The 15,124-nt window shown below is 42.5% G+C and overlaps 1 protein-coding gene across 1 annotated transcript in view; it reads right to left on the reverse strand.

The window, feature by feature from the left end:
* Positions 1–3,528: 3,528 nt before the first annotated feature.
* Positions 3,529–15,124, reverse strand: part of DBP (D-box binding PAR bZIP transcription factor) — a 41,422-nt gene continuing 29,826 nt past the window's right edge. The window contains exons 3-4 of the mRNA XM_069741607.1: positions 11,859–12,079; positions 3,529–9,032 (exon numbers count right to left, since the gene is read on the reverse strand). Of these exons, the coding sequence (XP_069597708.1) occupies positions 8,817–9,032; positions 11,859–12,079 (437 nt within the window). The 3' untranslated portion in view covers positions 3,529–8,816. The remainder of the gene's footprint in view (positions 9,033–11,858; positions 12,080–15,124) is intronic.

Here is a 15,124-nt window from a genome sequence, read left to right on the forward strand (position 1 = left end):
CTTGTGAATCGTCATATTGCACTCACTGCACGCTGTGCGGATTCTCTGGTGTCGATCATGTGACCGCAGATAAGCAATTTGCTTACTTGCAGCCACATTAAGACTAGATGTGTCCTTCACGTTTAGTAGGCATGTATGCAAATTGCATACTTGTGGTCACGTAATGGTAGCTGTGTCGGAAAATCTTCACAGTACACGATGTAAGGATTAACAAGGCTGCAGACATATACAATGACTGCAGACCAACGTCGGACAAGCACTTTAAGAAAAGCTTAGGTTTCCTGCCACTAAAAATCTGCCAGAGTTGCATTGCCACCTGGGAGACACACCAAACATGTGGAAGAAGATGCTTTGGTCAGATGAAACCAAAATTGAACGTTTTGGCAACAATGAGAAACGATATGTTTGGCGTAAAGGCAACACAGCCCATCACCCTGAACACACCATCCCCACTGTCAAACATGGTGGTGGCAGCATCATGGTTTGGGCCTGCTTTTCTTCAGCAGGAACGGGAAAGATGGTTAAAATTGATGGGAAGATGGATGGAGCCAAATACAGGACCATTCTTGAAGGAGAATCTGTGGAAAGAGCTGAAAACTGCTGTTCACAAACGATCTCCATCAAATCTCACTGAGCTCGAGCTGAAGAATGGGCAAGAATTTCAGTCTTTCGATGTACAAAACTGATAGAGACATACCCCAAGCGACTTGCAGCTGTAATCACAGCAAAAGGTGGCGCAACAAAGTATTAAGTTAAAGGGACCGATTAATATTGCACGCCCAACTTTTCCGTTTTTGAATTTCCACAAAAATTTCAAATAACCAATACATTTTGTTCAACTTCACAATTGTGTTCCACTTGTTGATTCTTCACCAAAAATTTACATTTGGTATCTTTATGTTTGATGCATGATATGTGGGAAAAGGTTGAAAAGTTCAAGGGGGACGAATACTTTCGCAGGGCACTGTACAATGTGAATGATGTAAAGACCTACAATATATGAGTAGTGTATATGGACATCAAACCAAGCAAATATCATTTTATAAAAAATAAAAAGGCAAAACTCGGGGAAACACAAAACACATAAGCTTTACTATGTATTACAAGGTTGCAATAACTGGTACAAAATGCTCCATCCACAATATTCTTCAGCAATAACAATAGCAAAAGGAAAAAAAACACAAGACACGAGCACCAAACCATACGTCTTTATCTCAAAAGAAAAACATGACCCACATATCTGTAACCTTTATTGCTTACAAATATAATTCTTGGATGATAAAATAAATATATCTATACATCTATATTATATATCTCTATATATATTGTTCTTTTTCTCTGAATATATTATCTTGTGCTAAATATAACCGTCATTTGGCAGCTTAGTAAAAGAAGAAAATTAAAGTGATCCAGGTAACTCTTTACACATAAAATATAGAACTCAGTGGTGCGTGATAGTGCGATAAAGAGGGTCACATACAATATCTGGTGCGTCCTCTTAGGAGAGGAAGAATCAGAAAAGATCAAAGAAATGAAAACCGTTTTTACAGGCCTAAAATCCGAATCCGGTTCTCATGACGACTTGTGCTCTTCTGAATTCGGTCAGGTGTGTTGTTGTCAGACACCGTGCACCTCCTTTGTACATGTGCGGACGTAGAAGGGAACCACACCACTTTACCAAGTAGTCTCAAAAACCAGACTCAGTCTTCAGGCCTGTAACTTATCATACCTCGGTACAAAAGATATTAAAGAAGACCCATCATCAGCTCAAAAGTGATCAGTTTTTTGCTCTTTTATTCCCATGGCTCCTTTGAGTATTCCATTTTTTTTTATCAATCCACCCTACAGTGCTAAAGATATGGAGCTTTTTAATTACAAGGGGGCGTGTCTCGCAGGATCCTCAGGGGCATGTCTATGCTGCTCTGCATAATTACTCTGTAAGCACCGCCCCCCTGGAACTACCATAAAATCATCATCTCTGAAAGCTTATGGCAGATTAAAAAACAAAAAACAGAAGACTAAGGGGCACTGTGGGAATAAAATCAGAGCAAAGACTGGACACTTGACAGATCCTCTTTAGTGGTGGTTTTCACTATCGTAGCTTAAAGGACTTTATTTCAATTTTTTGTTCTTGTAAGTCTCCTTTATACCATCTCAATGCTAATTAATATTTCATCCTCTTTATGAACATCTAGATATAGGTTGACAATAAAGGGTTTAGTTGAATTTACGATCCCTGGTGCCTTGTGTAGAGTGTAACGTCTGCTCAGTTTTAATGACTATGAATACCAGAAAGTATTGATAGAGTATAACGAGGGAGAACTATGCCACCTATGAACTAAGAGTTATGACTTCAAGTACATCAATAGGCAGATTATTCTTGAAAATTTCAAAGATAAAATTCAAGGCTTATATTCTGTGGCCCTCAGATTCCCTGAGAACATTTACCCTACTGTCCACACTTTTGCAATAGGACGTAGCAATTAAAGATTGGAAAATGTAGGCGTCCTACAGGACAGAAACCATGGTGGCCATTGCCGTTACTATGATTCTGACTTTTGGACTTGAATCAGAAATTAAAATGGGAACTGATCTTCTTTAAAAACACTGAAATGATAGATTAGTAGAACTCCGCACCTCTGCATTCCAGTTTGGTTCAAGCATTCAGCATAATAATAGCTTTACAAACGTAATAGACACATTGGGCTTCATCTATGAACCCGTTCAGCCTACAACAGGAGCCGATCACATTACGACTCATTTCTCAGGTTGTTTTAACTCATTTCTTCACTTTGATAGTTTTTATAAATAAGGGTCAAAGTTTATAAACTGCATCCAACAATTCAAAGAATTAAAAGGAACCTGTAAACTGGTTTTTGCAGCCTAATTTGAGACTCAGCAATTTGTCACTTGCTAGGCTACTTGGTTTAGTTTTGATAAAATCAGTGTTTTATCAGCAGGAGTTTATCACTAGAGGACTAGTAAACCTGCTGTCAGGTAGCCAAGTATATTTAGGAGTTCTGTATAACCCCGCCCACACCACTGATTGGTTTCTTTCTGCGTGCATAGGCAGAAAGCTGACAATCAGCAGTGTGGGTGGGGATATACAGTACTCTGCATTCAGAGAACCGCTAGATCTGCAGCAGGTAAAACAAGGATTATTATTAAAACTACAGCAAGCAGCTCAGTAAGTGATACATCACTGGAATCAGCATCTCTGCCCTTATATCATGCTGCTGTCAGATGAGGTAGCAAAAACCTAGTGATAAGAGTCCCTTTAAATTGTACTGAATTTTAAGTATATATGTCATATAACAACATTGTAGAAAACTTCTCATGTTGCTACCTGGCATCTATTAAAACGTATGACTTCGTTCTTGCACTGGTTACATAGTAATGAAACAGTCAGACCCATATTCCATACGGAGCAGATTACATTTTTTAGCCAGCAGGACAAGATCATTTTTTTACATGGTGCGGAATAAAACAAATGTTGAAATTAAACAAGAAAACTTTTTTTTTTTTTTTACATCACAGGGATTATTTTTCATTTCTTGATTATAACGCCAATGTGAATGAACTGGTTAGCAGAGGATAGTGAGACTAATGATAAGGCATTCCGTCTCCCTCACGTTATACCTTCCCCAAATTTATTTTCATTATCAGAAAATACTATGTATCTTTTATATTAAGTGCCATCTATATTAAAAAGGGTTTCCCAAAGAAACACAAGGATCACGTTGGTGGACGTCCATCGATGCAGAAACGGAAGAGGTCCTGGCTCCGATTTGTAGGTAGGGTTACTGAGTGCCCCTCATACTAATCAGGCATTTCAATGATAATAAAGTTAGAGTCGTCATCTGTATAAAGAGATTGAAAATATACATGCCCCACCAACAGTGGTTTATCTCTGTATTGGAAAAAATAGATTTTACTTAGCACATTGTATGGAAGCAGTTACCTAAGACGAGTGCCAGCAGTAACACTGCACCAGTTACCATGAGGGTGCGCAAATCTGTATATTGGTCCCCTCGTTTGTCTTCCTACAACTTGTTTTGTTTTTTACTGCATTTCTATAGTATACATATACACATAAACACATACGTATATGTGCAATCCAAAAGTGTTGGCACCCTTGAAATTGTTCCCCCCCAAAAATCTTCATTTTTATATACATGCTTATTTTTTATATTGTTCAACAGTTTTGGTTCTCAAGTCCTCAGACAGTTCTCTTCTCTTGCTGTTCTCCATTCTTAGGGTATGTGTCCACGTTCAGGATTGCATCAGGATTTGGTCAGGATTTTTCATCAGTATTTGTAAGCCAAAACCAGGAGTGGAACAATTAGAGGAAAAGTATAATATAAACATATGCTCCACTTTTGCATTTATCACCCACTCCTGGTTTTGACTTACAAATACTGATGAAAAATCCTGACCAAATCCTGATGCAATCCTGAACGTGGACACATACCCTTAGTGTGGCACACACAGACACACAATGCAAAGATCGAGTCAACTTCTCCCCTTTTAAACTGGTTTCAGGTGTGATTTTCATATTGCCCACACCTGTTACTTGCCCCAGGTGAGTTTGAACGAGCATCACCTGCTTGAAACAAAGTTGTTTGCCCACAATTTCGGAAAGGGGACAACAATTTTGTCTGGCTAATTTTTGGGTGTTTTGTGTGAAATTATGTCCAATTTTTTTTGTGTTGCTCCAATACACACAAAGGAAATAAACATGTGTATAACAAAACGTGCAATTGCAATAGTTTTCTGGGATAAATTATTCATGTTCTGGGACAATTTCAAGGGTGCCACCACTTTCAGCCATGATTGTATGTATGTGTGTGTATGTTTTTTCCTGTAAAATGCAGTTTCTAAGTAGAGAGACTATATAAAGGTTACTGAAGACTGTCATACAATCTGTACCATACAATAAGGCACCCAGGGTTGTGGATTGTTTGGTAATTATAAAGTAGAAAAAGTAGAGCCTACAGTAAATGTGCAATAAATGTATCCTTTGTTATTGCAGTAATTCCAGTTATCACAAGGGGTAGTCCGCTATAAATGGCAATTAACATACAACGTCTTATTGTATAGTACTAATTCATTGCGATATTCTCCTGTCACCGAGTGATTCTCTAGGACAACTCTTAATAGTGCATAAGGTGCATCCAATTTACCACGTACAATATTTCTCAAAAGTGCCTCTTGCAAGAAAATAAAATCGAGTCAAACATATTTTTGGCTTGCCATTTAAAAGACAAGTACATCTGAGACCTCTGTAAATATAGAAAGTATCTAGAAAATACAAACATTATCGTAGAAAACAAGAAAAATCATGCTCTATTTATATCGGAAAAGTGGGAACACCTAGAAGTAGAATGGTTATTCTGTATCCATTATAAACTAGTGCAAATCACAGATACGAGCACACACTGTCTGCAGACGCACCGCAGGCTCTCATACAAAGGGATTCTTCACCTGGCAAATTTGGCCAAGAAGGACAAGACCCGGGCCAGACTCGGACAGACAGAAAAGTTCATCAATCCACTTTTTGAGTGCAAGGGACAGAGCACAAGATTACTAGAAATGAGGCCCAAAACGATCCCCATGTGTCAGGGCAAAAAAACCTTCCTACCAACAACAAACACTTTAGATGAAAAATTGCATGACCAATTTGCTGGTGTGGGACTGGGCACAACATAAGTACAGACGCCGCCCTCAGCCATCACTCTTCATGGATGCCCAATTGTGCAATGGTCTGATCGTTGGTAGCTAACACAGGGAGGAACCCATTAGACACAATCTTGTGATCGAGGTGATCAGGATCACACAATGCTGCCCCTTTTCATCCAACATTAGCAAACTGTCCAAGCCCTAAATGGTGGCTTGTGGTGTTCACGTCGCAGGACTACCAAGAGATGGCTATTGTGGAGAACCGCAATGTGTCCATCAGAGTTTGGTAGGGAAGACAGGAAAACCCAACATGAAACTTTTGCCTTGGGTAGTTTCTTAGATTTGTCACATTGTATTTTACAGTGTGTTGTAGTCTGTTGCTAAGCAGTATGTAGTCTGTTGCTAAGGAGAAACTGGACCTATTAATAAGATATCACAGGACAAAGCTCAGAAAAAGCCAACTTTTAGGAATTTCTCATTGTTGCGGTTCATACCTTGTTTGATAGCTATAACTATGGCTGCAGTGACATTATGTGTCTTTTAAAGTGCAAGAGATGGAAAATGTTTAAGGCAGTATATGTCTAAGAGATGACAGGACGCCATACCCAGGGCCCGGTCAGGCAGGAGGATGGCGGGGCGCATAACTGCATACAAACGCACATACTGCTCCTTGTGTAAAAAGAATAAATAACCAAAAATTTATATTTTTTTCACTTTTAGGAAAAAACATCCTGTGGCTACCCTTTTTAGCTAATTGTGCTGTGCCTACGGAGAGAAGGTGCTGTCTTACTGTGCAAATAGATAGGGTCATGCAGGCGGAGCCCTATAAAAAAGTAATCTATGGGATTACTGCCCTTGGTAACGTGAGGCATCTGTTATTAAAACACATTAATATATCTTTTCATATCTAAAAAACTCCAAAATGAGAAACCCCATTACACGATATGCCCAGTGCACACACTCTCCCGGCACACCTCGCATGTAGTATCAGCCTTTTATGCCGATCCAAGCTTATTTATAGTCCATTATTTAGGACTGGATAAACCTTTCTATGAACCTTACACCAGATTTTTTACATTTTTTTCTTTAAATAATAACAGCAAAAGTCAAAGCAAAATCTGTGACAAAAATAAAAATTGAATAAAGCCAATATGTGATGTGAAGTGCGATGACTTGGACTCACTTACTAATCCTTTGTAAGGCGACAAAGAAAGGCTTTCCCACAGACTGATTGTCTAACTTTTCAGAGATTGTTGCATGGGCTACATTTTTTAATTCTTGAAAGGCAATGTCTGGAGTTAGATTTAGAGTATGTTCCCACAGTCAACCTCAATCAAAATGTTCTTGGAAAAATGAGTATAAGCTTTCAAGGAACACATGAATAAGGGTCGGCCCTACTCATGAGGGAAGACACTCATAAGGGTCAGCCCCAATCATGAGGGAACACGCCCATAAGGGTCAGCCCCAATCATGAGGGAACACGCCCATAAGGGTCAGCCCTACTCATGAGGGAACACGCCCATAAGGGTCAGCCCTACTCATGAGGGAACACACCCAAAAGGGTCGGCCCTACTCATGAGGGAACACACCCATAAGGGTCAGCCCTACTCATGAGGGAACACACCCATAATAGTTGCCTCTACTCATGAGGGAACACACCCATAATAGTTGCCTCTACTTATGAGGGAACACACCCATAATAGTTGCCTCTACTCATGAGGGAACACGCCCATAAGGGTCAGCCCTACTCATGAGGGAACACACCCAAAAGGGTAAGCCCTACTCATGAGGGAACACACCCAAAAGGGTCGGCCCTACTCATGAGGGAACACACCCATAATAGTTGCCTCTACTTATGAGGGAACACACCCATAATAGTTGCCTCTACTCATGAGGGAACACACACATAATAGTTGCCTCTACTCATGAGGGAACACACACATAATGGTTGACCCTACTCATGAGGGAACACACCCTTAAGGGTCGGCCCTACTCATGAGGGAACACACCCATAAGGGTCGGCCCTACTCATGACGGAAGACACCCTTAAGGGTCGACCCTACTCATGAGCCGTTTTGGTGCTTAGCCCCATTCTTGTGAATACTCTTGGCTCTAGAAGATAACCAGGTAAAAGCTGTTTTATAACTGGTAAGAAATTACTGATTTCATTATAACATATGGCTCTAGTAAGGCTGGAAAATCATTTAGTGGCTTCTCACTAACACTTCTTCCCAGGATTTTGATGACTACTGTAAGAAGAAAGCAGACAAGGAATGTAATTCTAAAAGAGAATGTGCCAGTCTTGTGTAAGGAGGTAAAATACTTTTGCAATTGGTCCTAGCAAAAAAGGCTAAGCATGAGAGGTCTCCCCACCACTATGGCTATCATTTCATGCACACAATTTAGTTCTCATTTTCGGCCTAGAAATTACTAACAATGAAGTAATGAATAGTGCTCAGTTGTCATGTGTCACAGTAGTGGTCAGTGTCTGGCTTTTAGAGGTGGAACATCCTTGATTTAGTAAGATACTAGAATATGAAATCCCTGCAGACCTAACTCAATATTTTTTTTATATATTCACCCTTTTCCTGCTTGTTTAATTGTAATACCATTTCATTTAGAATATTCATTTCACATATTTACATCTTTGTACATATATTTATCATCCATGCTGTATCCAACAAGCTTTCGACAGAACAATTATATAAAAAAATGCAATGCTACTGGACAGTGGCGTGAAAGGATTGTCAGATACGGGGACATTGGCCATTTACGTGGTGGCTGGTGTATTGGATGGTGCCAGTGTTCAGAATCAGTTTTGGCTTCCTTTTCCTCACCTCTGTTTGCCTAATCGCTGGTGATCCCCCATAGTGTCCGGTAGTCACTATAGCACCTTTGTCCTGCAGAAAAGGAGGTCAAGATGGACCGCTGATAAATGGAGGAAGAAAGCAAGGCCATAAAAGAACTGTACATCGGCCTGCTTCCTGTGTGTCCCTCATGCCCTCTACATCTTGTGAGAGTTCTTCGTGAATAAGGGCCATTCGTCAGGAAAGAAAAAAGGACTGGTGGGGACAATTCTTGTGAGGTTGTGTTAGTTCGTGCAACCAGGTGGGACAGCTATACATTTTCTCAGTTTTTTACAAGGCTCCATGCTGAGACTCATATTTTGACAGAATGTTTCGGTAGCGAGAAAGTTCTTGGCGAATTTTGGCTACCTCTTGGCGCAGAACTGAATTTTCTTTCTCCAAAAAGGCAGCCCGAACTGTGATCTGGTTTTCCTTTAGCCGCCGTGCATCTCGAGAACGTTTGGCAGCTTCGTTGTTTTTGTACCGCCGGTTCCAATATTTTTCATCCTGAATGTGAAACAAAAAAGTAGCATGAGTTGTTAACAATTACAAACCGGACGTCTGAACTTGGCCTTACAGCTGGCAAAGGAAAGGGACCTCTAAAAATCATCTCTGAAACCATAAGGTTTGGCTGACAGGAAAGGTCCAGATAGGAGCTGGAAAACTAAAGCTTAAGTTGGCAACGCTGAATACTCCATTAGTTAGTTTGGCAGCTACCACTGGATCATAGAAAGTTAAAAAAAAGTGAAAATACTACATTTCACAACCTGAAAATCAGTATATTCTATAAAGATACAGTATGCTTATGAGACATAACACTATAAATATAAAATTAGCGTGTGGTAGGCGCTGGTCTGCTGGGGCCTCAGGACTTGGACTTCCACTGACCTGCAGGTAGATTTAGTACCTACCAAAAGCATGTTAAAGTGCAGGGAAACCTTGAAACTTAGATCATGAAGATGATATTTTATAAGTCACAAGCTGCTTTATGCTCCCGTCACATTGGCAACCGAGATTCCAAGATGTGCTGAGCTTTTTATTTCATAAAATGCCTGACACCATGAATAGTCAAGTGTATTGCGGTCTCTGGGGAGCGCAGAGGAAGCAGGTAGGTCAGATGGAATGAAAGGTCCACCGCAGCTCCAGCCGTGTGCCTCTGATGGAGGATGGGTGAGTAGAATGAAAAAAAGGTCAGAGGAGCGCTAGAAATTCAAGGACACAGGAGTATTAGATGCTTCCACAACGTATTTGGATGGCGACCCCTTCTTTATCTGGTGGAGATCTACCTGATGAAGACGGGGTCACCATCGAAACGCGTTTTGTGGAATCATCTAATACACCTGTGTCCTTGAGTTCCTCTGACCGTTTATTCATTCTACTACTGACACCATGACTAAGCCCAGAAGGACCTCATTATGGTCAATGTGGTACGTCTAGTACCGCTGGTGTCTGTCATGTAACATTTCTGGCACCTCCATGAACAGAAAAGCGGACCCAAGAGTGCACATGTGAACAGCGCCTATAGAGGATATTATTTATTTCAATTGTAAACAGCGGAAAACAATAAGAAATGCAAAATATCCAACGCTGGTTAACGAATTACAAGATTTGATAAAGGATTCAATGGTCTTACACCTCATTTATGAAATGACATCGGGTATTGCTTTGGTTTAGAGACCAGAAACGTAAAGGGTAAGAAAAACGGATTCACAAGTCGCCCATACACAATAGGAACTGTCCGACAGTCTAATGGGGTCCTCCCAACTTTCCTTTGACAGATGATGTTGGGGCACATAATGATCGGACATGTCGGATTTAGGAGTCCTGATCCTTTTGTCTCTGGAGAGATGAGGCCCCAATGAGGTTTGGCAGCGGCTCTCTCGTAGAGAACACAAGTGCGATCGGCTGAGTATTGGGGAGTCGGGAGAGACAGCTGCTGGCCGCACCATCATCAGATCGACCTTTCAGCTGACCGCTATCTAAAGTGGATGGGACCCCTTAGTGAAAGAAGCTATATGGTCCTTAAAGGCATCATATCAGTCATTAGATTAGTAACCAACTGCAGATTATTATGGCGTCTGTGAAAATGTAGACTTGTAGGAGACTCACTGGTTTGTTTTATGATCTCATTCTTTTTACACTGTAGGTTTAGCTGTCAGTGCGCCTTTGCCTCCCAAACTGAAAAATTTAGAAGCAAAATTAATTTTTTACTATCTAAATAAATATATAATTACTGTTGTAATAAAAAAAAAGATGGACTGTGTACAGTGACAGTGCCCCCTAACTCCTTAGGATTTCTTCGTCTCAGCTGAGTCAACCTTGAACTTGAAAATTTTGCTGCTTATCATTCTGGCAATGGATTCTGTACCATTACTTTCCGCTTCCGAGATATTTGTAAAAAGTAGGCTATTTTCAATTGTTCAAAATTTGCTCATGGTAGATTGGATGGGACATTTTTTTTTTTAAATTGTGGCAAAAATTGGAGGCAATCCAGGATCCTGGAAGGGGTTGTCTCCGGTTTGATCTTCAGGAGCGCACTGCTCTCCAGTCTCCTGGGGGACAGTGCACTCCTGAAGATTCATAGTTCGGGCTGGTACCATGTCTCTCTAATACTGCTAGCAAAAGAAGTATCGGAGAAGCATCAGGGGATTTTGAATCTGGCCAGATTGAAGGATCCGAGATTAGCGCTTACAAGCTGTATAGCAAAGAGCCTGAAAGCTAGGTGAGCTACCTCAGCAGACGTAAAACGAAAAATCACTTCTTTCAGGGTTACTGCAGGTTATTTCTTGCAGGTTATTCCTGGCACAATCGTGCAGCTGGTACAGCGGCATCCATCATAGTATTATATTTAGGAAACATTTTGCAGGATTTTGACTCTATGGTATTTTATTTTCTTAAAGTTATGGAAAAGTGTTGTTTTGGCCAGTCACAGACCCGCAGGCCTGACTAATTACTATGTGTGTTCCCCATGAAATAACCATTTTGATGCATCTTCCTAAAGCTTTGTGTGTTGTGCTGCTTCCAAGTTATATCTCCTGGAAATGTATGAATAAATTGACAACTGGGCATTACTTTTAGTCCTGCCAATAGGGTGTGTCCTATCTAATCTGATAGGGGGGAATGGTAACACCCAGTTGTCAATGTAAGCTTTAGAGCTGAAGCTGGCCGCATCGATGGATCGACTTGGTAGGATTCGGCATGGCCATGCCGCTGGTCCGAACTGTCAATCCTAAGGAGCGCACCACCACTGGCAAGCGAGGTGTGAATACTCCTTTAATGGGCCCTCTGAAATTGACTTCTAGAAAACACAAAAGTTGTGTGGTTTATTTTTACCTTCTGTTCATCTGGCACCTGGATTTTTCTTGCTTTTTTCATAATCGGCTGAGGTTTCAGTTCTTCTTCAGAAAATCTATGCTTCCTAGGGTCAAACGTTTCATGTCCAGGCACACTGGACAATGCAAGGTCAGCGGGATCAGGGTCAAAGTTCATCATTACTTCCACTGACTCTGGGTCAACAGGACTTGGGCTTTCTCTGGATGAAGGAGTAATCTGACCTATAGAGCAAAGCATTTCATGTTAGAAGACCTTCCTAATCATTGAAGGAATACATACAACAGATCATGTCAACCACTCAGACCACCAGATATGCATCATTACCCAAACCCCAGAACCCCCCAGGACTAGTGCCCGGTCAGTTCATCTAGGCATGTGATCTCCGGTCAGGGACTAGTGTCCGGTCAGTTCATCTAGGCTTGTGATCTCCGGTCAGAGACTAATACCCGACCAGTTCATATAGGCATGTGATCTCCGGTCAGGGACTAGTGCCCGGCCAGTTCATCTAGGCATGTGATCTCCAGTCAGGGACTAGTGCCCGGCCACTTCATCTAGGCTTGTGATCTCCGGTCAGAGACTAATACCCGACCAGTTCATATAGGCATGTGATCTCCGGTCAGGGACTAGTGCTCGGCCACTTCATCTAGGCTTGTGATCTCCGGTCAGAGACTAATACCCGACCAGTTCATATAGGCATGTGATCTCCGGTCAGGGACTAGTGCTCGGCCACTTCATCTAGGCTTGTGATCTCCGGTCAGAGACTAATACCCGACCAGTTCATCTAGGCTTGTGATCTCCGGTCAGGGACTTGTGCTCGGCCACTTCATCAAGGCTTGTGATCTCCGGTCAGGGACTAGTGCTCGGCCACTTCATCTAGGCTTGTGATCTCCGGTCAGAGACTAATACCCGACCAGTTCATATAGGCATGTGATCTCCGGTCAGGGACTAGTGCTCGGCCACTTCATCTAGGCTTGTGATCTCCGGTCAGAGACTAATACCCGACCAGTTCATATAGGCATGTGATCTCCGGTCAGGGACTAGTGCTCGGCCACTTCATCTAGGCTTGTGATCTCCGGTCAGAGACTAATACCCGACCAGTTCATATAGGCATGTGATCTCCGGTCAGGGACTAGTGCTCAGCCACTTCATCTAGGCTTGTGATCTCCGGTCAGAGACTAATACCCGACCAGTTCATATAGGCATGTGATCTCCGGTCAGGGACTAGTGTCCGGTCAGTTCATATAGGCTTGTGATCTCCGGTCAGAGACTAATACCCGACCAGTTCATATAGGCATGTGATCTCCGGTCAGGGACTAGTGCTCGGCCACTTCATCTAGGCTTGTGATCTCCGGTCAGAGACTAATACCCGACCAGTTCATCTAGGCTTGTGATCTCTGGTCAGGGACTAGTGCTCGGCCACTTCATCAAGGCTTGTGATCTCCGGTCAGGGACTAGTGCTCGGCCACTTCATCTAGGCTTGTGATCTCCGGTCAGAGACTAATACCCGACCAGTTCATCAAGGCTTGTGATCTCTGGTCAGGGACTAGTGCTCGGCCACTTCATCAAGGCTTGTGATCTCCGGTCAGGGACTAGTGCTCGGCCACTTCATCTAGGCTTGTGATCTCCGGTCAGAGACTAATACCCGACCAGTTCATCAAGGCTTGTGATCTCTGGTCAGGGACTAGTGCTCGGCCACTTCATCAAGGCTTGTGATCTCCGGTCAGGGACTAGTGCCCAGCCACTTCATCTAGGCATGTGATCTCTGGTAAGGGACTAGTGTCCGACCAGTTCATCTAGGCATGTGATCTCTATGCCACAGTGTTCCAGAGTAAAACATTGATGGCTGCAATGACAGCCAAACTCTGATTTATGGTAGTTCTGATTTCTTGCTAGTTCGGGTAGCAGGAATCAGGTTTACTTTAAAGCAACAAAGTAGAGGAAAAAAAATCAGCTCACCGTGTCTTTTACCTTGACCTCCTTTGTGATCACCAAACACCTTGCACTGACCAGGGTGAAGTAACCACAATGAATCCAACATAAAAGCAGGTGTGTCCAGCGAGCAGTGAAGGTAAAAAAATAACTTTTAATGAAAATTAAAAATACATCCATATACATCTACCATGTCGAAACGCGTAGATAGTCATTAGGTTCTATAGCCAGTGTGTACTGAGTGAGAGGATACCATATATATGGATGTATTTTTAATATATTTTCATTAAAAGTTATTTTTTACCTTCACCACTCGCTGGACACACCTGCTTTACTTTAAAGCAAGTCCTAAATCTGATTTGGATGTGGACAGATATTACTGTGACTTTATGGAGCAAGGCAATATGGTATCCAAAGCGGAAAGCTCAATATTATTGAACTGATAGTGGGTGCCTCTAACCAAACATACGCCTGATAAGCATAAAGCCAGCCACAGACTTGAGATATCCTTTGACTAAATGCACATCGTACACCTATTTCTTCAGACTTCACCATAAACATGCATGCACCGTGTTGATTTTGCACTTGCATCATGTAAATGGCCAGTTTAGGCTGGTTTCACATTTGCGGATGGAGGTGCGGTGGAGGGCTGCGTACGTCATCCGTGAAGCTCCGCTGACCGCCGCGCCTCCTCCGGTCAGCTCCGCCTACATCAGCATGCGGCGTGCGTACCCATCTTTACCATGGCGATGTATGCAGATGCCTCCACATGCGTCATTTTGACGGTGCGGCAACCGCACCAAAATGCAACTCGTTGCGTTCGGCGCAGGCCGCTGCACCATCAAAACGACGCATGCGGAGGCATCCGAATACATCGGTATGGTAAAGATAGGTACGCACGCCGCATGCTGATGTAGGCGAAGCTGACCGGAGGAGGTGCGGCGGTGGGTGGAGCTTCATAGATGATATACGCAGCCCTCCGCCGCACCTCCATCCGCAAATGTGAAACCAGCCTTAGTTCTCCTAAATGTCTGCCTGGGTGTGCCACAAATGTTAGCAGCATTCAGCAGCTCTCACTTCCACATAGTAGGGCGATGGGCACTGCTGACGTGCTGTCCATTAGCCACCTGTCTAATATTGTGCAAAGGATAGGTGCTCAGTATCTGCCGGCCAAGATCTCCAGCAAGCGGCCAACACGGGCCATGTCACCAGCACTTCTCACCGCCGACAATGGATGGAAACTAGTAGAAAAATGCTACAACCCCATGGAGAAACTGGACTTTCATAGATAGTTACTCTTTGTTTCATCACTGTATAAGAACCATGCCGTAAAGACG

The sequence above is a fragment of the Ranitomeya imitator genome, chromosome 10, assembly GCF_032444005.1.
Source record: "Ranitomeya imitator isolate aRanImi1 chromosome 10, aRanImi1.pri, whole genome shotgun sequence".
Taxonomy (NCBI): Eukaryota; Metazoa; Chordata; class Amphibia; order Anura; family Dendrobatidae; genus Ranitomeya; species Ranitomeya imitator.